At 41.9% G+C, this 27,160-nt stretch overlaps 1 protein-coding gene across 4 annotated transcripts in view; it reads right to left on the bottom strand.

Annotated features, from left to right (window-relative positions):
* KIF1A (kinesin family member 1A) overlaps positions 1 to 27,160 on the bottom strand; it is a 331,661-nt gene that overhangs the window by 32,593 nt on the left and 271,908 nt on the right. For all 4 annotated transcript variants that reach the window (XM_056564691.1, XM_056564693.1, XM_056564694.1 and 1 more), the window contains 8 exons: positions 22,587 to 22,705; positions 21,589 to 21,674; positions 21,244 to 21,379; positions 20,663 to 20,828; positions 20,383 to 20,473; positions 14,527 to 14,645; positions 11,176 to 11,231; positions 418 to 526 (listed from right to left, as the gene is read on the bottom strand). In XM_056564691.1, the coding sequence (XP_056420666.1) occupies positions 418 to 526; positions 11,176 to 11,231; positions 14,527 to 14,645; positions 20,383 to 20,473; positions 20,663 to 20,828; positions 21,244 to 21,379; positions 21,589 to 21,674; positions 22,587 to 22,705 (882 nt within the window). The remainder of the gene's footprint in view (positions 1 to 417; positions 527 to 11,175; positions 11,232 to 14,526; positions 14,646 to 20,382; positions 20,474 to 20,662; positions 20,829 to 21,243; positions 21,380 to 21,588; positions 21,675 to 22,586; positions 22,706 to 27,160) is intronic.

Genomic DNA, 27,160 nt, shown 5'->3' with positions numbered 1-27,160 from the left:
AGCCCATCGATTTCCTAAACTTCAGACGCAGCTACGCAAAAAATGCGGGCTGCTGCAGGGAGATCGCAGGGGGTCCCAGTGGAAGACTCCCCGCGATCAGACATCTTATCCCCTATCCTTTCGATAGGGGATAAGATGTTTTTGCCCGGAATACCCCTTTAACTCTGTTTCACTTTCATTGTACTTGAGTTTGTTTTTAGATAAGTAATTTAACCCTTATGTTAGTGCCCTGGAACCCAGGGCACTATAAAAAAAAAATGTTTTTATTATTTCTATTATTATTAACCCAGGTAAAAACACCACAAAAAAGTGCTGTTTCCCCCTTAACTGCTGAGTGACACCAGCCTAAAGAAGGTATAGCATTATGTAACCATGATGATTAAACACTATATATAAAACTGTACCATAGGTACTCACTCTCCATTTGCTTCCAGTTCACAGATTTGGAAGAACGCCATTAAGTCATACTTGCAATGACACTGACCAGTACTAGGAACACGCTGTCTTGTTAACTTAGTGGCTGGAACTAGAAAACAAAACAAAAAATATATATAATAGAAAAAAGGGTTAATAATGTGCAAACCTCACTAGTATTCTGAATTTGGAGTGTGAAGTTTTGATATTCGATCTTATATAAATAGCTTCCATGCACCTTATAGTGTTATTTTGGGAACAATCAATATTTTGGTCCAAATCTCTATAATCTTTTGTTGAGTAGATATGTGACACGGGAATGCACTGCTATGGGATTATCCGTGCATTTGTACCCTAAATAAATCAATTTGGAGATAAGCAAAGTGCATGAAATACTTGAAAGTAAACAGAAGACTAAAAAAGGTACCTAGAATCACAGGCAGGACAATGTGGGGTCACTAAATACACATTAGGTGGGATTTGTAATGTCTGTTACTTGTTTGTTCACCACAGAGAGGCTGAATACTAGCTTAAATCTTGCTTTGCTGAAAAGCCTTAAAGGGGTATTCCAGGCCAAAACTTTTTTTTTATATATCAACTGGCTCCGGAAAGTTAAACAGATTTGTAAATTACTTCTATAAAAAAATCTTAATCCTTCCAATAGTTATTAGCTTCTGAAGTTGAGTTGCTGTTTTCTGTCTTACTGCTTTCTGATGACTCACGTCCCGGGAGCTGTGCAGTTCCTATGGGGATATTCTCCCATCACAACTCCCAGGACGTGATATCATCATTGAGCAGTTAGACAGAAAACTTTAGAAGCTAATAACTATTGGAAGGATAAAAAATTTTTAATAGAGGTGATTTACAAATCTGTTTAACTTTCTGGCACCAGTTGATTTAAAAAAAAAAAAATGAGTTTTCCACGGGAGTACCCCTTTAATGTAATAGTTCATTGTACATTATTGCACAACTATCCATATCTTAAAGGGGTACTCCACTGGCCAGCGTTCGGAAGTAAATGTTTTGAATGCTGTTTTCACGCTGCCGGGGTCGGCCTTGCCCCTCATGGCCATGCCCCCTCAATGCATGTCTAGGGGAGGGGGCGTGACGGGATGTCATGAGGGGTAAGGCCGACCCTGGCAGTGTGAAAACAGCATTTAAAACATTTACTTCCGAACGCTGGCCAGTGGAGTACCCCTTTATACCAGTGTTCTCCAACCTGGCTCTCCAGCTGTAACTGCCCTCACAACCTGGTTGGGGAGCTCTGATTTACTGTAGATCAATGTTCACTTGACCAATGAGGAAATAACTATAACACCTAAAGATAATGAAGACCAAATGTTTCCCAAGGTATGTAAATCTACTTGTCTTCCTTGTTCCTTCTCCCTGACTTGATGGGAGACATGGCTGTGGACTAGAGATGAGCGAACTTACAATAAATTCGATTCGTCACGAACTTCTCGGCTCGGCAGTTGATGACTTTTCCTGCATAAATTAGTTCAGCTTTCAGGTGCTCCGGTGGGCTGGAAAAGGTGGATACAGTCCTAGGAGACTCTTTCCTGAAAGCTGAAATGATTTACGCAGGATAAGTCATCAACTGCTGAGCCGAGCAGTTCCTGATGAATCGAATTTACTGTAAGTTCGCTCATCTCTACTGTGGACCAATCAATTTCTACCCTCCCCTGTACAGAGTGTATGGGGGGATCAGGAGATTTAGCTGTGGGACAGCTGATGTGCATGGGCCGCTTTATAGCTCAGTCACATTAGAGGTGAATTTTGAGCGGAAAAGACATGACTGTAAGTGTCACGACATGACAAAAGTCACATATTTCATAACATATACAGTATATTAATCTAATGTGTTGCTTATTATTTTAACCCCTTAAGGACGCAGGACGTAAATGTACGTCCTGGTGAGGTGGTACTTAACGCACCAGGACGTACATTTACGTCCTAAGCATAACCGCGGGCATCGGAGCGATGCCCGTGTCATGCGCGGCTGATCCCGGCTGCTGATCGCAGCCAGGGACCCGCCGGCAATGGCCGACGCCCGCGATCTCGCGGGCGTCCGCCATTAACCCCTCAGGTGCCGGGATCAATACAGATCCCGGCATCTGCGGGAGTTCGCGATTTAAATGAACGATCGGATCGCCCGCAGCGCTGCTGCGGGGATCCGATCATTCATAACGCCGCACGGAGGTCCCCTCTCCTTCCTCCGTCCGGCTCCTGGCGTCTCATGCTCTGGTCTGTGATCGAGCAGACCAGAGCAGGAGATGACCGATAATACTGATCTGTTCTATGTCCTATACATAGAACAGATCAGTATTAGCAATCATGGTATTGCTATGAATAGTCCCCTATGGGGACTATTCAAGTGTAAAAAAAATGTAAAAAAATGTAAAAGTAAAAGTAAAAAAAAAGTGAAAAATCCCCTCCCCCAATAAAAAAGTAAAACGTCCGTTTTTTCCTATTTTACCCCCAAAAAGTGTAAAAAACTTTTTTTATAGACATATTTGGTATCGCCGCGTGCGTAAATGTCCGAACTATAAAAATAAAATGTTAATGATCCCGTACAGTGAACGGCGTGAACGAAAAAAAATAAAAAAAGTCCAAAATTCCTACTTTTTTAATACATTTTATTAAAAAAAATTATAAAAAGTGTATTAAAAGTTTTTTATATGCAAATGTGGTATCAAAAAAAAGTACAGATCATGGTGCAAAAAATGAGCCCCCATACCACCACTTATACGGAAAAATAAAAAAGTTAGAGGTCATCAAAATAAAGGGATTATAAACATACTAATTTGGTTAAAAAGTTTGTGATTTTTTTTAAGCGCAACAATAATATAAAAGTATATAATAATGGGTATCATTTTAATCGTATTGACCCTAAGAATAAAGAACACATGTCATTTTTACCATAAATTGTACGGCGTGAAAACAAAACCTTCCAAAATTAGCAAAATTGCGTTTTTCGTTTTAATTTCCCCACAAAAATAGTGTTTTTTGGTTGCGCCATATATTTTATGATATAATGAGTGATGTCATTACAAAGGACAACTGGTCGCGCAAAAAACAAGCCCTCATACTAGTCTGTGGATGAAAATATAAAAGAGTTATGATTTTTAGAAGGCGAGGAGGAAAAAATGAAAACGTAAAAATTAAATTGTCTGAGTCCTTAAGGCCAAAATGGGCTGAGTCCTTAAGGGGTTAAATGATAGGCAGTTTTTTAACCTTAGTGTTGATTCTTAAAGAAGGTAAAAAGAATTGTAGAATTTCCCAATATTTCCTTAGGGGGGCAGTCACAGCTAGCCAGGTCCTGATGTTTCTGCTGGTTAGAATTACTAATGTATGGATTGGGACTGATGAAAGCTAACCCGAAGGTCAAAGGAGCAGGGCTGAAAACAGCTGCAAATCCACAGATGAGAGAAAACCAGCACCCAGAGCTGAGAAAGCACCTGTGTACTGTCAGTCACAACTTATATAGTATAGTGGTGAAAGACACACCGCACAAGCTACAGGGAGATCAGAGTGTAAAGCACACAGAGTCAATGACCTTAGTAGGATCCGAACGCACCATGTTTCTGTGCCTTCACCACAGCACCAGTCATCCTTAGCACTGAAGGCTCATGTTGTGCCGGCCCTTTAACTGAGCTTAGAATACAGCTGTCTAGGTTTTCCTCCTCTGCAGATAGTATGGGGACCAGTGAACTCAGCATATGGAAAGTAGAGTGCAGTGAAGAAGGAAGAAATGGGGTGTGCAAGCCTAAGGAGAGTACCCAATAGGGTAGCATTGAATGGAGCCATAGAAATAGATTGTAGATTTTAATTAGATCAGTAAATAGCGAAAGTAAAGAAGAAAAAAAAAAAGGACGTGTGGGTTAGAAAAAAAAAAAAAACATAGGGAAATTAATATTTACATTACAGTCTGGCAATGTGATATTAAAAAACAAATAAGTAATTCTGAAGGCATACTAAAATAATGAGCACTTTGCATCAAAATAATATAGTTTGCCATACGTGTTCCTTGACAGACCTTATGATATATCAATGGGCCAGGCCCAGCATTGCAAGGGCAACTTTTTGTGTCTGATCTGGCTAATGCTGGAGGGGGATTCTCTCTATGACGGCTGTTACAGGGCATTTGGAAAGGGAATGTCCCAGTAAGACAACTCAGAAGTGTTTAGGACAGCAGTCAACATGAAAGATGTTTAAAGGGGTACTCCGTTGGATATATCTTATCCCCTATACAAAGGATCTCCCTATCCAAAAGAGCTCCGGGCTGGCAGCAGCAGCATCTGGGACATGGAAACTTGCAGCTTCTGCATTCGTGACGTCACACTATGCCCCCTCCATTCGTGTCCATGGGAGGGAGCGTGATGAGAAGCACATAGCAGTCACACCTACTTCCATAGAAGTGAATGGGGGACGTGGCGGCTTGCATCGCCAGTCATCAGGCACAGAGCAGAGTTCGCTCCCTGCACCGAATGACTGAGTTTCGGGCCTGCCCAGCTGGGTGGGACCCCCGGCGATCTAACATCTTATCCCCTATCCTCTGGATAGGGGCTAAGATGTTTCCAATGGAGTACCCCTTTAAGGCACTGATGTTTCCTCACCAAATGTCATATGTGCTTTAACAATTGCTGAATACTCTCTTGGGGCATGTTTATCTAAGAGGGTTCCCCTTTCCAGGACCCTTTCTGTTAGGCTAAGTTCACATCTGCGCTGGAGCTCTCTTCAGGAGGTCTGTTACAGAGTCTGTTTAGAGACAAACAACAGAGCTGGATGGTCCATAGCACAACAGTTACCAACAGGTCTTGATGGATCCCATTAAAGGGGTATTCCGCTGGAATTTTTAAAATAAAATCAATTAGTGCCAGAAAGTTAAACAGATTCTATTTAAAGATCTTAATCCTTCCAGTACTTATCAGGTGATGTATGCTCCACAGAAAGTTATTTTCTTTTTGAATTTCCTTTCTGTCTGACCACAATGCTCTCTGCCGACACCTCTGTCCATTTTAGGAACTGTCCAGAGTAGGAGCAAATCCCCATAGCAAACCTCTCCTGCTCTTAACATTTCCTAAAATGGACAGAGGTGTCAGCAGAGAGCACTGTGGTCAGACAGAAAGGAAATTCAAAAAGAAAAGAACTTCGTGTGGAGCATAAAGCAGCTGATAAGTCCTGGAAGAATTAAGATTTTTTAATAGAAGTAATTTACAAATCTGTTTAACATTCTGGCACCAGGTTTCCGTCTGGTGCCTGTTGTTTTGCAGGAGTTGACAGGAGAGAAAAATAAAAAAAAATAGATCTGTGAAGCGTCAGAACTTGATACTGATGTCTTAGATATATCTGAAGCTCAAGGACTGCTGGTGAGTCTTTAGAAATGATTACCCATGTTAAAAAGATCTTTCTATAGTTCTGTTTGTTCATGCATTGACTATTATGCTCTGTAATTCCTTCTGCTGTAGGCAGAACATCAATAACCATAATGGATCAGAAGCCACAATTATTCAGCTAGGTCCTCTATCAGCATTGAATGTGTTATGACTGGGATCAGGGACGTGCACACATAGGGGTAAAGGGGGGCTGGAGCCCCTGCCCTTTTCCTCACCTGCCCCTCTAGTGCCCTCACAAAAGGAGCTACAGACTAAGGGTGATAGGTGCAGTAAAAAGGGTCCGTTGCTGGGGAGATTTGTATGTGGTTTAATGGAGGGTGCTGTGCCCTCCCTGCAGCAAGGGGCGCCACTCTCCCTGTCATTATCTGCCATTTCTCTGCTTCTCTCCACACAGAGGAGACAGGAGCAGCGGAGGCAGAGAGAAGCCCCGCCCACTGCATGTCCCGGGCAGAAACTCCAGTCTGTGCAGAGGGGGATGGTGCCTTACTTACTGTAAGTAACTGAAAATATAAGTGAGTGACTGTCAGTGTGTGTGTGTGTGTGTGTGTGTGTGTGTATGTATGTATATATGTGTGTGTGTGTGTGTATATATGTGTGTGTGTATATATATATGTGTGTGTGTGTGTGTGTGTGTGTATATGTGTGTGTGTATCTCTATGTATGTGCTTGTGCAGAGAGGGATGGCTGGGGCCTTAGTGTAAGTGACTGTGTATATATGTGAGTGACTGTATGTCAGTGTGAGGTGTATATATGTGTGTTTGTGTGTGTATCTATCTCTATGTATGTGCCTATATATATGAGCAAGTGAATCTATGTGTGTGTGTGTATGTATATATATGTGTGTGTGTATATGTGTATGTATGTGTGTATATATATGAGCAAGTGAATCTATCTATGTGTGTGTGTGTGTGTGTATATATATATATATATGAGCAAGTGAATCTATGTATGTGTGTGTGTGTGTATGTATATATATATATATATATATATATATATATGAGCAAGTGAATCTTTGTATGTGTGTATATATCTGTAAGTAATTGTATGTGTGTACCTGTATGTATGATGTGCTTATTGGCTATATCTGTTTGTATATATTCCATGTTGTATGTGTGTCTGTGTATTTATGTTTCTAAATGTATATTTGTACCTGTATGTTTGTGTCAGTGTCTCTGTGTATGTGTGTATATGACCTATGTACTGTATGTGTGTATATGACCTATGTACTGTATGTGTGTATATGACCTATGTACTGTATGTGTGTATATGACCTATGTACTGTATGTGTGTATATTACCTATGTACTGTATGTGTGTATATTACCTATGTACTGTATGTGTGTATATTACCTATGTACTGTATGTGTGTATATGACCTATGTAATGTATGTGCCTTTATGTTATGTGCTTGTATTTATTGTATGAAGCACATTATTAGGGAATTATTGGAGGAATATAAGCACAGTATATAGGGAATTTATGGAAGCACAGTATATATTTCATTATATTGGAACATTATATTTTTATGTATGCTGGCACTGTGTATAGATCCTTAGGGTGCGTTCACATGTGCCTATTTCTGCTGCGGATCTGCTGCAGATTTTGCTTCCCATTGACAATGGGTAGAGAAATCTGCTAAAGCAAATCTGCAGCAGATCTGTAGCAGAAAATACGCACGTGTGAACGCACTCTTAGTGGTGGCACAGTATAGTTAGATAATAGTGGCACGGTATATAGTTCATTAATGGTGGCACAGTATATAGTTCATTAATGGTGGCACAGTATATAGGGAATTAATAGATGAATGGTGGCACAGTATATAGTTCATTAATGGTGGCACAGTATATAGGGAATTAATAGATGAACGGTGGCACAGTATATAGTTCATTAATGGTGGCACAGTATATAGTTCATTAATGGTGGCACAGTATATAGTTCATTAATGGTGGCACAGTATATAGTTCATTAATGGTGGCACAGTATATAGGGAATTAATAGATGAATGGTGGCACAGTATATAGTTCATAAAGGGGGGTACGGTATATATTTAAAGGCAAACTGACAGGCTGTTTACTCGCACTAAACCCAATGCACTAGGTTACAGTGCAGTATACAAAAATTGGTCTTTCCATTTTCTAGGTATTGCCCCACATTGCTAGTATGCGAAGTCAGTCTTGTGCGCAATGGAGGCGGAGCTTCCCTGCCTCCATCCTGTATGCTGTGCTATGCCCGGCCGTCTTTGTATATTTGTAATTCTTTTTTTTGCCGACTTGTATATTGTAGCATGTAAGTATATACCGGTATTAGTGTGGTGTCCATCTCTTCAGTGGAAGAACCAGAGCTGTGTGGAGATTCCTGCATAAGGTGGGTGATGGGTGATTGGTGATGGGTGATTGGTATTGGGGGATTGGGGATGGGGGGATTGGGGATTGGTGCTGGGTGATTGGTGCTGGGTGATGGGGGGATTAGGGATGGGTGATGGGTGCTGGGGGATTGGTGATGGGTGCTGGGTGAGGCCGGGTACAGTGCACGTTCTGTCATATACAGCTCAGACCGGGGCATATAGGGGGAGATTTATTAAAACCTTTGCAGAGGAAAATCCTTCTGTAAAACGATCTGATTGGTTGCTATGGGTGACTGCACCGCTCTTTCTCTGCACAGGTTTTGTATAAATCTCCTCTATAATACAGTATATTATAGGGCAGCTGTCACATGTTTTCTGTAAATAAGACTGACAGCACAGCCAAAGTGTATATACACATGGCAGACCTTCATAGAAACTGTTCTTGACTCGATTTTACAAAAACACCAACTTTTATGGGGGATAGGAATGTCGAGGAGGCCCGGCGGGAGTCCACTGTGTCCCTGGACCGCAGCACATCTGCCCATTAAGTCTGGCAGACGTTTTTTAAATTATGAGAAGTGCCCTCTTTTTTACTTGAGCCCCTGCCCTTCAAAATGTCTGTGCACGTCCCTGACTGGGATATTATTGCTGATTATTAGCAGCTACCTTTTTTACTGTTACCAAGTCTGGGTTTTAACGCTTGTTAATACGTAAATAACTAATACATTATTTTTTATCTTTGCAATTAATCTATCAGCTGTATTTGCTGCAAAGAGCAAATATGGTTAGATAGCTGTTAGGGTATGAAAGCAGATTGTACCTTTCCTGCAGCTGATGGTGGATCCTAAACCTATAAAATCTCCTTTTTTTTTCCAGCCAAGTGTCAAGTAGGCAGGGCAAAGCTGCTCAAGTACCACAGCCTTCTTATTCAGCTTCACTTCTAAGCCCTTCTTTGACTGATGTGAAGGCTCTATATATAAATAGATGAGAAGCTGGGAGGTGGGGATGAGCATAGAGGAATGCCAGATGTGGCAATTGAGTAGCCTCCTTGACACTTAAAGGGGTACTCCGCCCAAGACATCTTATCCCTATCCAAACATGTCTGATCGCGGAAAACATGTCTGATCGCGGGGATCCCGCTGCTGGGGACCTCCGCAATCTCTCCTGCAGCCCCCCCGAGTCATCACTGCATGGAGCTAAGTTTGCTCCGTGCGTTATGACTTCCGATACAGAGGCCGGAGTAAACGTGATGTCACGGCTCTGCCCCCTAGTGATGTCACGCTCCACCCCCTAGTGACATCACACTCCCCCCCCCCCCCCTCCCCCTCAATGCAAGTTCATGGGTGGGGGCATGGCGGCCGCCACGTATCCTCCCATAGACTTGCATTGAGGGGCAGAGCGTGACATCACGAGGGGGCAGAGCCGTGACGTCACAATATTCCGGCCCCTGTATCATGAGTTATCACACACAGAGTAAACTTAGCTCCATGCAGTGATGACTCGGGGGGGGCTGCAGGAGAGATTGCGGAGATCCCCAGCAGCGGGACCCCCGCGATCAGACATCTTATTCCTTATTCCGTTTGAATATTTTTATAAAATTATTGAAAGGGTATACATTTATAGTTGTGGGATGAAATATCCTAGTTTATACAAATGCTTGCTTGCTGAACCGTATCCTTACAAATGTAGTTGTTAGCACTATATGCTATTTATGTAGCACGTCACAGCATGGGTACACTGCTAAGGTTATGTTCACATCTGCATTGATGCTTTGTTCAGGAAATTTGTGCAGAGGAAGAGTGGCGCAGTTGCCCATGGCAACCAATCAGATCGCTTCTTTCATTTTTAAAGAGACCTGTGAAAAATAACAGAGGCAATCTGATTGGTTGCTATGGGCAACTGAGAAACTTTTCCTCTGGACAGGTTTTGATAAATCTCCCCCTAAGTGTACAAAAAAATGCTGGAAGCATATAAGACCCAGTTAAAGAAACCAGACAGACACAGTTAAAGTCAATGTAGAGCAAAAGAAGAAAAGACTCGGCGACTCACCATTCTGCGAAGACTTCTCTTTATTCCAAGAGGAGGTCACATGTACACACGGCTGGGAAGGGCAGGGAACGAGGCAGGGGGTGAGGCTAGGACAGCGCGGTTTCGTGCCACTCTGGCACTTCTTCAAGCTACATGCGGTGCCAGACCGCCACAAAAACGTGCTGTCCTACCCGCACCCCCTGCCTCGTTCCCTGCCCTTCCCAGCCGTGTGTACATGTGACCTCCTCTTGGAATAAAGATAAGTCTTCGCAGAAGGGTGAATCGCCTACTCTTCCTTCCTTAAAGCACTTTTGGTAGGTACTAACCACAGCATCCTGGGAACACTCCATAAGGCCTGTAGTTTTGAAGGTGCTCTGACCTAGTCATTTAGCCATCACAATTTGACCCTCGTCAAAATCACTCTGATCATTCCTACACTCCAGCTCATCAACCTTAAGAACTCATTGTTCATTTTCTGTGTAATATATCCCACCCCTTAACAAGTGTCATTCTCATGAGATACTCAATTTTATTCATGTCACCTCTCATCAGTGTTATTATGGCTAGTCAGTGTAAGCAATGGATGGAAAAATATACAGATTGATTTACTTTTTGTAGTAGGCTCTGTTGATACTAGTAATACAGGGTTCTGATTGTTTTTTGTCAAGCTGGTATTTTTTATGGTATTTATAGCGCAGTGTGCATAAATCCAAACAGACCCCATACCATTAAAGGTTAATGTCCATTGGGATCATTTGGGAAATGGAAGTCAAAGCTGCTATAGCCTTATTATAAAACTCAGGATGCTATTGTAAGAGGAGCCTAATATATGAATAAAACTGTATTACATATATAGTCTTATACTTATAAATAAAATAACTAATAAAGCTATGGTCATAAAATGGTAAAATACACTTTACGATCTTATATAGTATGTTTTGAGGATGTATAGCTCTATTTACTTTATTATCAAATCTTGGGAACATCTTGTTACCTGGTTTGGACAGTGGCATGACTTTAGGAACAAGACGTCTGCAGGAACGTAGGGGGCTGTGTAAAGTAAAAATACATTTGTTTAAGAGTAAAACATACCAATTCTAAAAGAAAACTATAAAGATAACTATACAGTGAAACCTTTCTGAGAAGACCACCCCCTTATTCAGACCAGATTTCATGTGTCAAAATCACAGTCCACCATACATTATGCATAGTGGCCATTTTCTGTCCTGGGGCGGGACCCCTGCAATCATAAATCTTATCCCTTATCCTTTTGTATAGGGGATGAGATGTATAAAGATGGAATACCCCTCTAAAGAGCTTACGTAAAATGAAAGCTGAGCTGTGATTGGATGTTAGGCAGACTGATAAATCTGGGCCTATATTTGAATTGTTCAGGCAATTCCACATGTGGCGATACCAAATATGTTTATTACTATTTCAGATTTTTTGTAAAATGGGAAAAGGAGGATGATTGACATTTTGATAATTGACATTTTGATCTATTGAGGACTATTACCGTATTTATCGGGGTATACCACGCACCGGCCTATAACACGCACCCTCATTTTACCAAGGATATTTGGGTAAAAAAAGTTTTTTACCCAAATATCCATGATAAAATGAGGGTGTGTGTGTGCGCGTGTATACCCCGATATACCCCCAGGAAAGGCAGGGGGAGAGAGGCCGTCGCTGCCCGCTTCTCTCCCCCTGCCTTCCCTGGGGTCTAGAGCGCTGCTGCCGGCCCTTTTCACCCCCTGGTTATCGGCGCCGCTGCCCGTTCTGTCCCCCTGACTATCGGTGCCGGCGCCGATAGCCAGGGAGAGAGAAGCGGCGCCGACAGCCAGGGGGAGAGATGGGGCAGCGGCACCCATTGCCAGCGCCGCTGCCCCGTTGCCTCCCCCCATCCCCGGTGGCATAATTACCTGAGTCCGGTCCGCGCTGCTCCAGGCCTCCGTCGTGCGTCCCCAGCGTCGTTGCTATGCACGGCGCGGCGCTCTGACGTCATGCGCCGCGCCGTTCAGCGCATAGCAATGACGCCGGGGACGCACGACGGAGGCCTGCAGCAGCGCGGACCGGACTCAGGTAATTATGCCACCGGGGATGGGGGGAGGCAACGGGGCAGCGACGGGCGGCGGCGGCACCGATAGTCAGGGGGACAGAACGGGCAGCGGCGCCGATAACCAGGGGGTGAAAAGGGCCGACAGCAGCGCTCTAGACCCCAGGGAAGGCAGGGGGAGAGAAGCGGGCAGCGACGGCCTCTCTCCCCCTGCCTTTCCTGGGGGTGTATCGGCGTATAACACGCACACAGACTTTAGGCTAAAAATTTTAGCCTAAAAAGTGCGTGTTATACGCCGATAAATACGGTATATGCAATAAATATAGGGAAGCAAAATAGTATTTAGTCAGCCACCAATTGTGCAAGTTCCCCCACTGGCTTGTAATTTTTTATCATAGGTATACCTCAACTATGAGAGACACAATGAGAAAAAAAAATCCATAAAATCACATTGTCTGATTTTTAAAGAATTTATTTGCAAATTATTGTGGAAAATAAGTATTTGGTCACCTACAAACAAGCAAGATTTCTGGCTCTCACCGACCTGTAACTTCTTTAAAAGTCTCCTTTGTCCTCCACTTGTTACCTGTATTAATGGCACCAGTTTGAACTTGTTATCAGTATAAAAGACACCTGTCCATAACCTCAAACAGTCACACTCCAAACTCCACTATGGCCAAGACCAAAGAGCTGTTGAAGGACACCAGAAACAAAATTGTAGACCTGCACCAGGCTGGGAAGACTTAATCTGCAATAGGCAAGAAGCTTGGTTTAAAGAAATCAGCTGTGGGAGCAATTATTAGAAAATGGAAGACATACAAGACCACTGATAATCTCTCTCGATCTGGGACTCCAAGCAAGATCTCACCACATGGTGTCAAAATGATCACGAGATTGGTGAGCAAAAACTCCAGAACCACACGGGGGGACCTAGTGAATGACCTGCAGAGAGCTGGGACCAAAGTAACAAAGGCTACAATCAAGTAACACACTAAGCCACCAGGGACTCAAATCATGCAGTGCAAGACATGTCCCCCTGCTTAAGCCAGTACATGTCCGGGCACGTCTGAAGTTTGCTAGAGAGCATTTGGATGATCCAGAAGAGGATTGGGAGAATGTCATATGGTCAGATGAAACCAAAGTAGAACTTTTTGGTAAAAACTCAACTCGTCGTGTTTGGAGGAGAAAGAATGCTGAGTTGCATCCAAAGAACGCCATACCTACTGTGAAGCATGGGGGTGGAACATCATGCTTTGGGGCTGTTTTTCTTTGTTGTCTAGGGGTTAAAGATTTTGTTTCCTTTATTTTTATAATGTTCATATTATTAACATTAGAGATGAGCGAACTTACAGTAAATTCGATTCATCACGAACCTTTCGGCTCGGCGGTTGATGACTTTTCCTGCATAAATTAGTTCAGCTTTCCGGTGCTCCCGTGGGCTGGAAAAGGTGGATACAGTCCTAGGAGACTCTTTCCTAGGACTGTATCCACCTTTTCCAGACCATCGGAGCACCGGAAAGCTGAATTAATTTATGCAGGAAAAGTCAGCAACCGCCGAGCTGAGAAGTTCGTGACGAATCGAATTTACTGTAAGTTCGCTCATCTCTAATTAACATGTCTATTGATCTTATGATTTCCATAATTATATGACTTTTTCTTCATGGTGTCGCAATTTCAATGTTGTGGAGTGTATATGATGAGCTTAAAATCTATCACATGAAATCTGAAGTAGTAAAGGGAGTGGTCTTCTTAAAGGGGTAATCTGCTGGAAAACTTTTTTCTTTTCAATCAACTGGTGCCAGAAAGTTAAACAGATTTGTAAATTACTTCTATTAAAAAAATATGAATCCTTCTAGTACTTATAAGCTTCTGTATGCTCCACTATAAGTTCATTTTTTTTCCTTTCTGTCTGACCACAGTGCTCTCTGCTGACACCTCTGTCCATGTCAGGAAATGTCCAGAGTAGGAGCAAATCCCCATAGCAAACCTATTCTACTCTGTACAGTTCCTGACTTGGATAGAGGTGTCTGCAGAGAGCACTGTGGTCAAGCAGAAAGGAAAGTCATAAAGAAAAGATCTTCCTGTGGAGCATACAGAAGCTTATAAGTACTAGAAAGATTAAGATTTTTTTATACAAATAATTTACAAATCTGTTTAACTTTCTGTCATCAGTTGATTTAAAAAAATGTTTTTTCCAGTGGTGTATCCCTTTAAAGGGGTGGTCCCTTGCAGAGGTTTCTCTGTACATTGGTGTACCTTTATTAGCTCCCAGGGATTCAGAGAACTTACCTCAGTACATCCTTGCACAATGGAGGGAATGGGTGTTGCTGGTAATGTCCAAACACCTCAAATACAATTGGCTGTGTCTTCACATATTCCACAAAGGACTGTGTAACCTCCACTGCAATCTAAAATAAAAAGACGACTGTGTGTTATAGTAATATGCCTTTACTGAAAAACGTATATAATATTATTATAACAAGGAGGCAAACCAGCATTGTCACTTTATGTTTGTAAAGACTATAGACACATATGCATTGTTTTTTTTTATTGTTGCTTTCTTTCCCAGATGAAAAATAAAGCAATTTTCTGAATAGTCTATTAGAAATTACCATTTAGCTGCTACTCAGAGAAAGATGATCTAAGTCTGTCAGACAGACATTCTGCTCTCTCAGTGTTAGACATATACAGTGAGGCAGAAAAAAGTATTTAGTCAGCCACCAATTGTGCAAGTTCTCCCACTTAAAAAGATGAGAGAGGCCTGTAATTTTCATCATAGGTATACTTCAACTATGAGAGACAGAATGAGAAAAAAATCCATAAATTCACATTGTCTGATTTTTAAAGAATTTATTTGCAAATTATGGTGGGAAATAAGCATTTGGTCACCTACAAACAAGCAAGATTACTGGCTCTCACAGACCTGTAACTTCTTCTTTAACCCGATAACGACCAAGGACGAGTATAGACGTCCAGGTTGGCGGGCGTTCCCGCACCTGGACGTCTATACTCGTCCATTCTTCTCGTGGGTGCTGCCCAGTGCACCCACGAGATCGCGGCAGGGACTTGGCTGTATCACACAGCCGGGACCATGCTGCACTGCCAGGTCACTTCTGACCTGGCAGTTTTAACCCTTACAGCCGCGGACGGAAGTGACCGCGGGCTGTAAGTGTTATGACAGAGGGAGGGAGCTCCCTCTGTCACTCCTGCAGCACCCCGCATCGCGATCGCGGGGTGCTGCGTGTAATACGCGGCTGGCCGGGGCCTGCCGCACTGCCGGGAGTGAAGTTCACTCCACTCCCGGCAGTTTAACCCTTACAGCCGCAGTCAGAAGTGACCGCGCGCTGTAAGGAGTTCTGACAGAGGGAGGGGGCTCCCTCTGTCTCTCCTGCAGCACCCCGCAGCGTGATCGCGGGGTGCTGCTGCATACCTGGGCAGCCGGGGGTTCTACAAAGACCCCCAGGTCTGCCCTGGGTATTGCCTGAAAGGACGTGCCAGAGGCACGTCCTAATATGCTGCCTGCTAGTGAAAACTGGCAGGCAGCATATAACTGCAATGCTTTGGAATACTAAGTATTCCAAAGCATTAAAAAGTGTAAAAATAAATAAATAAAATAAAAGTGTAAAAATAAATAAAAATGTAATAAAAGTGTAAAAAAAAAAAAAAAATATATATATATATATAAAAAATACATTTATTAAATGAATCTAATTTTAAAAAATGCATAATGTGTAGGATCGCATTGGCGGACATCCCCAGCATGTAATATGCTGCGGATGTCCACCATGTGATCCTACACATTATGCAGCAGTCTCGGTAATGAGCTCCCTGCTGCGGCTGGGTAGCTTTGTGTATCCACTCATAGCGGCGGATTTCCCGCCAGCAGTCATGAGCGGACACACTGAGCTACCCAGCCGCAGCAGTGATGGATATATTCGCCGTGAGCGGGTGCTTATTCCCACAACATGGCGGATATATCCATCAGGAGCCTTAACTGTCACAGACAGACGCGTTATACTGCCAGCCAGCCAAGCAGAGTGGTCCCTGGTCCAGCCAATAACTTGTAGGGGTGCGGTATATAAATGGGGTCACTTGTGGGGGTGGGGGTACTGTTCTGCCCTGAAAGCCAAATGGCGCTCCTCTCCTTCTGAGTCCTACCACGCGGCCAAGGAACCATATATGGCCAAAGCGGGGGTATTTCCAAACATGGGACAAGCAGCTAAATAAAATATAGGGTGCATTTCTTTCAATATCAGAAGTGATGTACAAAAAATATGCCCCCCAAATGATGCATTTGTGAAAAATTGCAAATTTCGAATTTTTAACACTGACTTTGTAATAATTCCTGCCAAAAAACTATGGTGTTAAAATACTCACTGTACCCCCTAGCGAATACCTTGAGGGGTCTAGTTTTTAAAATGGGGTCATTTGGGGGGTGTTCCTATGTTCTACTACCTTTTAATTTCTGCAAACCTTGCATAGCACATAAAAAAAGATGTACTTTTCAAATTTTCAAAATTTCAAGTTAAATTGTTAGGCTTCTAACGAATTTAAAATGTTAATTAAAAACTAAAAAATGATGTCAAAATAAAGTAGACATCTGAAAGTATAAGTTTCATAAACTATTTGATCAGTATGTATAAATATATGCAACCTATTAGTGTTAAAATAGCAAAAAATCTTATTTTTTTGTAAAAATTTCATGATTTTTTGCATTTTAAATAAAAACTACAAATGATATCGGCTTACTTTTACTATGTACATGAAGGACAACTTGTGACAAAAAAACAATGTCAGAATTATTGTGATTGGCAAAACGTTACCAGAGTTATTCTCTAATAAAGACAGACATCCCCGATGTGAAAAAACAGGCCTGGTCTTTCAGGGGCGTACAGGTTTATTTGTATTGGTCCTTAAGGGGTTAAGAGTCTCCTCTGTCCTCCACTCGTTACCTGTATTAATGACACCTGTTTGAACTTGTTATCAGTATAAAAGACACCTGTCCACAACCTCAAACAGTCACACTCCAAACTCCACTATCGCCAAGACAAAAGAGCTGTCAAAGGACACCAGAAACAAAATTGTAGCCCTGCACCAGGCTGGGAAGACTGAATCTGCAATAGGCAAGCAGCTTGGTGTGAAGAAATCAACTGTGGGAGCAATTATTAGAAAATGGAAGACATACAAGACTACTGATAATCTCCCTTAACCCCTTAAGGACTCAGGGTTTTTCCGTTTTTGCACTTTCGTTTTTTCCTCCTTACCTTTTAAAAATCTTAACCCTTTCAATTTTCCACCTAAAAATCCATATTATGGCTTATTTTTTGCGTCGCCAATTCTACTTTGCAGTGACATTAGTCATTTTACCCAAAAATGCACGGCGAAACGGGATAAAAATCATTGTGCGACAAAATCGAAAAAAAAAACGCCATTTTGTAACTTTTGGGGGCTTCCGTTTCTACGCAGTGCATATTTCGGTAAAAATTACACCTTATCATTATTCTGTAGGTCCATACGGTTAAAATGATACCCTACTTATATAGGTTTGATTTTGTCGCACTTCTGGAAAAAATCATAACTACATGCAGGAAAATTTATACGTTTAAAAATGTCATCTTCTGACCCCTATAACTTTTTTATTTTTCCACGTACAGGGCGGTATGAGGACTCATTTTTTGCACCGTGATCTGAAGTTTTTATCGGTATGATTTTTGTTTTGATCGGACTTTTTGATCACTTTTTATTTATTTTGGTATAAAAAGTGACCAAAATACGCTTTTTTGGACTTTGGAATTTTTTTGCGCGTACGCCATTGACCGTGCGGTTTAATTAATGATATATTTTTATAGTTCGGACATTTACGCACGCGGCGATACCACATGTTTTTTTTTTTACACTTTTATTTTTTTTATGGGAAAAGGGGGGTGATTCAAACTTTTATTAGGGAAGGGGTTAAATGACCTTTATTAACTTTTTTTTTACATTTTTTTTGCAGTGTTATAGGTCCCATAGGGACCTATAACACTGCACACACTGATCTCTCATCCTGATCACAGGCGTGTATTAACACGCCTGTGATCAGTGTTATCAGCGCATGACTGCTCCTGCCTGGATCTCAGGCACGGAGCAGTCATTCGTCGATCGGACACCGAGGAGGCAGGTAAGGGCCCTCCCGGTGTCCGATCAGCTGTTCGGGACGCCGCGATTTCACCGCGGCGGTCCCGAACAGCCCGACTGAGCAGCCGGGTCACTTTCAGTTTCACTTTAGGAGCGGCGGTCAGCTTTGACCGACGCTTCTAAAGGGTTAATACCGCACAACGCCGCGATCGTCGATGTGTGGTATTAGCCGCGGGTCCCGGCCGTTGATGAGCGCCGGGACCGACGCGATATGATACAGGATCGCGGCGCGATCCCGCTTCATATCGCGGGAGCCGGCGCAGGACGTAAATATACGTCCTGCGTCGTTAAGGGGTTAAAGGGGTACTCTGGTGAAAAACCTTTTTTTTTTTTTTTTTTTTTTTAAATCAACTAGTGCCAGAAAGTTAAACAGATTTGTAAATTACTTCTATTAAAAAATCTTAATCCTTCCAGTACTCATTAGATGCTAAATACTATAGAGGAAATTCTTTTTGGAACACAGTGGTCTTTGCTGGCATCACGAGCACAGTGCTCTCTGCTAAAATCTCTGTCCATTTTAGGAACTTTCCAGAGCAGCATATGTTTGCTATGGGGATTTTCTCCTACTCTGGACATTTCTGAAAATGGACAGAGATGTCAGCAGAGAACACTGTGCTCTTGATTCAGCAGAGAGCTCTGTGTTCCAAAAAGAAAAGAATTTCCTCTGTAGTATTCAGCAGCTAATAAGTACTGGAAGAATTAAGATTTTTGTAAGTAATTTACAAATCTGTTTAACTTTCTGGCACCAGTTGATTTAAAAAAAAAAAAAATAATTCCCCCCGGAGTACCCCTTTAATCTGGATCTCCACGCAAGATCTCACCCGGTCGTGTCAAAATAATCACAAGAAAATCCCATACCCACATGGGGGGACCTAGTAAAGGACCTGCAGAGAGCTGGGACTAAAGTAACAAAGGCTACCATCAGTAACACACTACGCTGCCAGGGACGCATGTGAAGCATGGGGGTGGAAACATCATGCGTTGGGGCAGTTTTTCTGCTAAGGGACCAGGACGACTGAGCCGTGTAAAGGCCCTCCAGGACCTTGAAATGCTTCTTACGAAGCCACTCCTTCGTTACTCGGGCGGTGTGTTTGGGATCATTGTCATGCTGAACAACTTCCTTCCATCAGCAAGGACATTGAATATGTCTTTCAGCATGGTCTTTCAGCATGACAATGATCCCAAACACACCGCCCGAGTAACGAAGGAGTGGCTTCGTAAGAAGCATTTCAAGGTCCTGGAGTGGCCTAGTCAGTCTCCAGATCTCAACCCCATAGAAAACCTTTGGAGGGAGTTGAAAGTCCGTATTGCCCAGCGACAGCCCGAAAACATCACTGCTCTAGAGGAGATATGCATGGAGGAATGGGCCAAAATACCAGCAACAGTGTGTGAAAACCTTGTGAAGACTTAAAAAAACTGTTTGACCTCCGTCATTGCCAACAAAGGGTATATAACAAAGTATTAAGATGTACTTTTGTTATTGACCAAATACTTATTTTACATGATAATTTGCAAATAAATTCTTTAAAAATCAGACAATGTGATTTTATGGATTTTTTTCTTATTATGTCTCTCATAGTTGAGGTATACCGATGATGAAAATTACAGGCCTCTCTCATTTTTTTAAGTGGGGGGATGGAAAGAGTTACACATCAGAGGAACAGAGGGTAGAGGATCTTTGGAAGACAGCTTACACAGGATAGAGATAGAGAGAAGAGCACACAAAGGGTAGTTCACAGGGGGAAATAATAAAGGGCTGTATACATATATAAAGTTAAAATAAAGTAAGTATAAGCTGCAGAGGCTGTAGAAGCAGAAGTAAGCAACATTTTTAATAATGACCATTAGGAGAAGCGTTTAATGCATCACGATGGGTACGAAGCAAAGAATAAAAGAAATGCTTTTCAAAAGTGTTCATAGCCTTTAATGACGTTTGTAGCACACCATCTATATCATACTTTGACTTACATTTTGAACATGGTAGAAACCAAGGGGTGGTCCACGACCAGTGTTTTTTAAGGGTTCAGTAGAAAATGCTTCATCATGGCGGTGGATAAAGCTAAAAAATGTAAGACATAAGATTTGTTACCTCATGTATGTTTCAAAATAAACGGCATCATTTATTGACGACATCTATATACTTGAATAATTTCAGTGGTTAAACATATTCTTTAATTAGACTTTTCCAATAAAAAATCAGGATCACAGACTTGTTATAAAGGCTTTAAGACTCCTCAAAAACACTAACTTGAACTGGCAAAATATGTCCGCATATTCCGGAGGGATGCTAGATGCTTGCAGGACGGTCACTCTGAATGTAAACATGGTGCCCAATTTTAGTGGGTGACCACCTCCTTCGGTGAAATCTAGGGAAGCCTTTATAGGACTGTCAAGGAGAGCAGCCTGCTGAGAAGCTAGAAAACATAAAACAGGATATGATTATGTTTGCGTAAGCAAAACTGAAGCTTTATTAGGCACAACATGTCACGTTTCCTATTTGATTACATCAAAACTACTTCTAGTCATTATTTGCCCTGAACCAATATTCAGGAATCTTCCTGTCTTACCAAAGTCAATACTTGCTATTGAATGAATAGGCTTTGCTATGTTTCAGGTTATACAGTGCTTGGTTTAGTAGTGTGGGCACTAAATTTTAGGTGTTTAATATGGCATGAGTTGCAGAATGTGCAGTAAATGAAAATTGGTGATATATATGGAGGTTAAGCAGGGATCCCTAAAATACTTTATATTTATATGAGCTTTCCAACACAAAACCTAAATAACAACTTATATTAAAAGGCCTAACATTGAGTGCCAGGTCCTACTTACCTGCACAAGTATTGTTGTTGACCTCATCTGCACTTGGCCCAGAATCTGGGTTTTGGCCTTGTCCCCCTTCAACTATTCGCAACTCCTCTTGAGATGTGCCTGAGCGGGTCATTCCTGCACAGGACTCTGCCTGGAACTGCGAGAAATGGATTGAATAAGAATATGACATAAAATGCTGCCTGCCCCCAGTAACTGCAAAATGTATACCCCCATTATGTAATCTTTTAATATTTTTTCTGCCCTGTTAAATATTCAGCCTCATCTAAAAAACAACTAGTATGAAAATGTATTACTATAAGCTTTAACTGAAACCGAAATGATTGTGTAAGAGGAAAAATGTCTCACCTTTTGAAAATGTTGATCATCGAAGGAGATTTTGGCTGTTCCAGATTGCCGAACTCCAGAACCATAGTCAGGAGCTTCTTCATCCGCTGAAAGCAAACAATAACTTGTCAAAATCACAAAGCAACCATATGAGATATAGACAGCTGATGGGGAAAAATAAACACTTATGCAAATTGTAAGGATGTGAAACTAGAGGGTGCTGGAGAATGGCCCAAAACTAAAACTGTAAAGGACCTGGACCAAACCCATTGGAAGCAGAAGTACTCTGTAGACCAGTTAAGACAGACAGGTGGTCTATCCCAAAAGAACTTGCATCCAGAAGGGACTTCAAGAAGCCCGATTGCTAAAACAGGACCTCAGTAAAAGTATAATTTGACCTGGAAGGATAGCTAGGGCTCAATAAATTATGTAGTGCCCTATGCATGGGCTAGATGTTTGTTGTTTTCATTTCTGATGTCATCTAAAAGCTAAAAAAAAATGCCATTTTGTTTGAATTGCCATTAGCTTCTATGCGATTTATTTGGCACTCAGCACCACAGTACACCTCTGCAGAGTCAAGAAAGCTGCAGCAATTGATGATAAATTACCCCCAAGAGTCCCAAATTATAATAGCTATTATCAGTAACTGCAGCGTAGATGTAGTCAGGGGTAGGTTACAATGAACCTCTCCATTATATTGCAACTCTACTTGTTGAGATGTCTGCTGTCTACAAAATACAAGCTCAAGCCATAACCCAAGAAAATGCAGATATAGTAAGACTGGGTGTCTTAATGTGTGCCATATCGAGACTTACATCCAGTTTTACCTGTATAAAGAGATTTTAACTGTATGTGTTGAGTTGCATCAATAAAAACTCTTTTGTATCATATGGGAGTTTTGGCAGTTTTTCACATTACCCTATGTCTTTTATGGGTTTGGGTATACAACCTGCTGACCTTTATATCACTAACAGGCATATATTTTCTAGCATGATGCACTCGCAGATAACCAGCCTTACCGGAAATGGCCTGGACAGCAACACGAAGGAATCCTTTCACCTCTCCTTTTTCACTGACAATAGCGACTCGGTGAACCAGAGGCACAGAGTAAAGCAAGTTGCTCAGGTAGACAAAAGCCCTGCAGAGTGGGACATAGGTTACAGGGGGAGAGAAAGAGATAGAGAAGGTAGAAGGAAAACAGTAGAAGCAGATGGAAGAAAAAGAAAAGGGACAGAGGGATATGGAGTAATGGAGATTGAGAAGGAGATGAGCACAGGGGTGATGGATAGTGTGATGGGATCGATTACAAGTAAGATTGAAAAGAATGAAGAAGAATCATCAGGGAGGAAGAGAAAGAGAGGGATGAAAAGGGTGAAGAAAAACAAAAAAGAAAATGTCAGGATACACAATACAATTGTTTAGTTGGAGGGATACAGCTCACACCACAACAAGAGCTGCCAAGCTAAAAAAAAAACATATGTGAGGTGGGCAGCCACTAGCAGCTGAGGGGTAAGTGGATCAGCCACAGCAGAAAATAAGGGAAATGGGATGGTAAGACAAACTGGGTGATGCACACTGATATACAAGGGGAGGAACTGTGAAGGTGAGGGAGGGTTGGAGGCAGTGAGGGGGCCAAGTGGACCCTGGTGTTCTGTGTGAGGGAAAGGCCAGCAGCAGAGCATAAAGGTGTATGGGTGTGCCGGCAAAAACCTGAAACAAATCAAAGAAAAAGAGAAACAAAGCAAAAATAAACAGAGACCTATGAGAAGGAGCCAGCTCTTTCCTTACATTGGTGGTGAAGATGATCCTTATGAATCCCACCAAATAGTGCAGCTGCCCTTGAGTTGACTTTTATAGGGAGTAAAACATATTGCTGATACTATACACTACAGATCCTGCATTGAGAAGGCAGCCGAGGAATGGTTTTATGTTATTTGTATGTTTAGTCATCTTCTCCAAGTCTGTATTTTAACATGAATATACCTCTTATGGCCCCTGGACTACAGTATGTTGTAGTTATGTTATCATAAGGTACATAATCCTATTATAAGAACCTACACGTTTCCATCACCTAGTATTCCAGTATAAGTACATATGTAGCAATTAACCTAGCAATAAAGGACTGAACATCTGCACATATAGGGGGAGATTTATCAAAACCTGTGCAGAGGAAAAGATGCCCAGTTGCCCATAGCAACCAATCAGATCGCTGCTTTCATTTTGCAGAGGCCTCCCCATAAAGTTTACTATTCCAACATATTCTCATGTGCATTGGAAGCTTTGTTTGTGACACATGGTATCTACACAGGCCTTTTCATTTGCAAAATACAGTTCTATTTTGGATTTTGTTAACAACAAGGGAGACCAGCTTTTACAAATGTCTCTCTTTCTCTGCGTTACACTAACAGCCAGAGGATTTCATTGGGAACCGTGCAGTATTTCATTTCCCTGTGGTGACACAGCATGGCAAACATGCTATCTAGGGATTGACTAAGGCCATGTTCACACGGCAGAATTTCTGCAATTCCACACAAATTGCATTCAGCAAAGCTTGCTTAATGGAATTGCAGCCCCACTCAAGCCCCATTGACTTCAATGGCATTCTGCTGCGGAATTCTGCAAAATATAAGACTGGAATGCCTACCATCGATATTCTGCTATCTAAATAGGACTGCGGAATTCCATTAAAATCTATCTATATATAAAACTCAATGTGTGTGTGTGTGTATGTTCCAGCATCACGTCCAAACGGCTATAGATATTAACGCAGCTCCACCTGAGGACAGGATATGAGGATTAGATATGGGGACAGGATATGGGGACATGATGTGAGGCTAAAGATATTAACATGAAACTTGGCACACATGTTACTTATATGTCAACAACAAACATAGGATAGGTGATTTAAACCTTACTCACCCCCATTTGCCAAGGTCGGGGTTTTTGTATAAAGTCCCATACAAGTCTATGGAAAATATATGTTCCAACATATCTTCCTAATGGCTGGAGATATTTCAATAATACCGGATACATATATTACTTATATGTCAAATAAAAATATATGATAGTTAAATTAACCCTTACCTACATTCTTATATAAAAGATGGGTTTGAAGGATATGAGGTTGAGATATGAGGACAGGATATGGGGTTGGGATATGACAATAATTTATGAGGATGGGATATGAAGTCAAAAGCTTCCTCCTTTGTTGATTTTCCTCCCCAACAAGGATTAGGAAGGAAAAACCAGGCAACGCCGGGTACTCAGATAGTCTACATATATAAAACTCAATGGCCCTCATTTACTATTCTAAACCCGACCTCTTTTGTCTGTTTTTGTCTGCGCCATGTCGCAGACATCGTGCGCCAGTCTGCGACACCATGCGACATTTTTTCCCAACGGACCCGATGTGGATTCTCCCAAACCCGAAAAAGGGGCGTTACCCGACATTTCTGAGCTTTCCCACGTATTTATTAAGGTTTCCAACCCGAATTTGTTGTATTGTTGTGGATTTATTCCCGACAGCTCAGAGGAGTTGGAAACCAAAACCAACAAAACCCACATGCGACAAACAGGATGCGACATAATAATAAATACCAGGGGAAAAAAGCAGTCGGGTAAGAAAGCAACATAGACTTACAACCCGATTTTCTTAGTAAATGAGGGCCAATGTGTGTGTGTATGTTCCAGCATCACTTCCAAACGGCTAAAGATATTAACATAAAACTTGATACACATGTTACTTATATGTCAACAATAAACATAGAATAGGTAATTTAACCCTTACCCACCCCCATTTGCGAGGGTCTGGGTTTTTATTTCAAGTCCCATGCAAGTCTATGGGAAATGTATATTCCGGCATAACTTTAGTACGGCTGGAGATATTTCACTAATACTTGGTCACATGTTACTTATATGTCAAATAAAAATATATAATAGTTAAATTAACCCCTAACCTACCCCCACATGTGAAGGATTGAGTTTTAGTTTCAAGTCCCCTGCAAGTATATAGGACTTCTGGTACCTTACTCCACAAACTCTGCTCTGCCTATCCTGGTGAATGCATCAGTCACTGACAAGCCACACCCTCCCTGCATGCCATGCCCCATCTTGCAAAGACACGCCCACCCTTTAAACCACACCCCTTTTATTTTTAGCTTACAATATCTTTACCACAACACAGCCCCACCTGAGGACAGGATATGAGTATTAGATATGGGGATGGGATATGGGGACATGATATGAGGATGGGATATGGGGACAGGATATGGGGGCGGGGTATGGGGACAGGATATTGGGACAATAAGAGGACAGGATATGAGGACAGGATGTGGGGACGGGATATTGGGACAGGAGATTGGGACGGGATATGGGGACAGGATATGAGGTCGGGATATGAGGACAGGATATGAGGATGGGATATGAGGTCGGGTTATGAGGACAAAATATGAGGGCAGGATATGAGGTCGGAATATGAGGGAATTTGGGGTCGGGATATGAGGAGGGGGGACAGGATTTAAGGACAGGATATAAGGACAAAAGCTTCCTCCTTTGTTGCTTTTCCTCCCCCCAAGGAGAAGGTAGGAAAAACAGGGCAGCGCTTGGTACTCAGCTAGTAGCATTAAAAATAGCAAGATCCAGCTCACCCTCGTTTGTCTCCCGTGTCACGGATCAGTGTGGACAACACTGGAGGTAATATTGAAGAAAGAAATTATCCAGCGCAGTAGCTCGAATGCTGTTATTTCAGAACAGCAACACACATGGACCAGTACAGCAATGATGCGTTTCAATCGTCTCAGCAATCTTAATCATACTGATCGTCAGTATGATTAAGATTGCTGAGACAATTGAAACGCATCACTGCTGTCCTGGTCCATGTGTGTTGCTGTTCTGAAATAAATGTACCTGCATTCGAGCTACTGCGCTGGATAATTTCTCTTCATTTAAATCAATAGGCAGTACATTTTTGCGAAATTTCGCACAAAAATTCTGCCATGCAAACATAGCCTCACTGTACTTTTCCTTAAATAGTCAGGTGGGTGAGAACTTTACTTGAAAAAAGGGTGTAAATGTTAGGCTTAAGAGGTGTCTTTTTAGGACCTTCGTATACACACCCTACTGACCATTTTTCACGTTCCCAATTTTTTAGATATACAATTCAGTGAAAAGTACAGATGGTCTACCAAATAGTAAATCCCCTATATCTCAGGAACTAGCAAGTGAGGTAAAAACACCATTGGAATCAGTACACTCAAGTCTTCATAAAAAAAAATTAAGGGGTTATCCAGAGATAGAAAAATAGAGTGACAATCTTTCAAAAACTGCTCCCCTTCTGTCTCCAGGTTGAGTGTGGTTCTGCAGCTCCGTTCCATTGAATCGAATATTGCCAAGTTTTAAAACCACACCCAACCTTCAGACAGACGTGGAGCTGTTTTTGAAAGAAAGTAGTGTTTTTCTATTCCGCGATTGGACTGGCCAATCATCTAATGTGTATGAGGGCCTCCTGACTTTCCCCTGATGACAGATGTCAAGGGTAAGAATGATTGTGTATGTTGAATTTCAAGTGTTCAAGTGTCTGATCCTTATTTTGGAA

This window comes from Hyla sarda, chromosome 3 (genome assembly GCF_029499605.1).
Source record: "Hyla sarda isolate aHylSar1 chromosome 3, aHylSar1.hap1, whole genome shotgun sequence".
In the NCBI taxonomy this organism is placed as follows: Eukaryota; Metazoa; Chordata; class Amphibia; order Anura; family Hylidae; genus Hyla; species Hyla sarda.
This window is presented reverse-complemented; position numbering and strand designations above follow the sequence as displayed.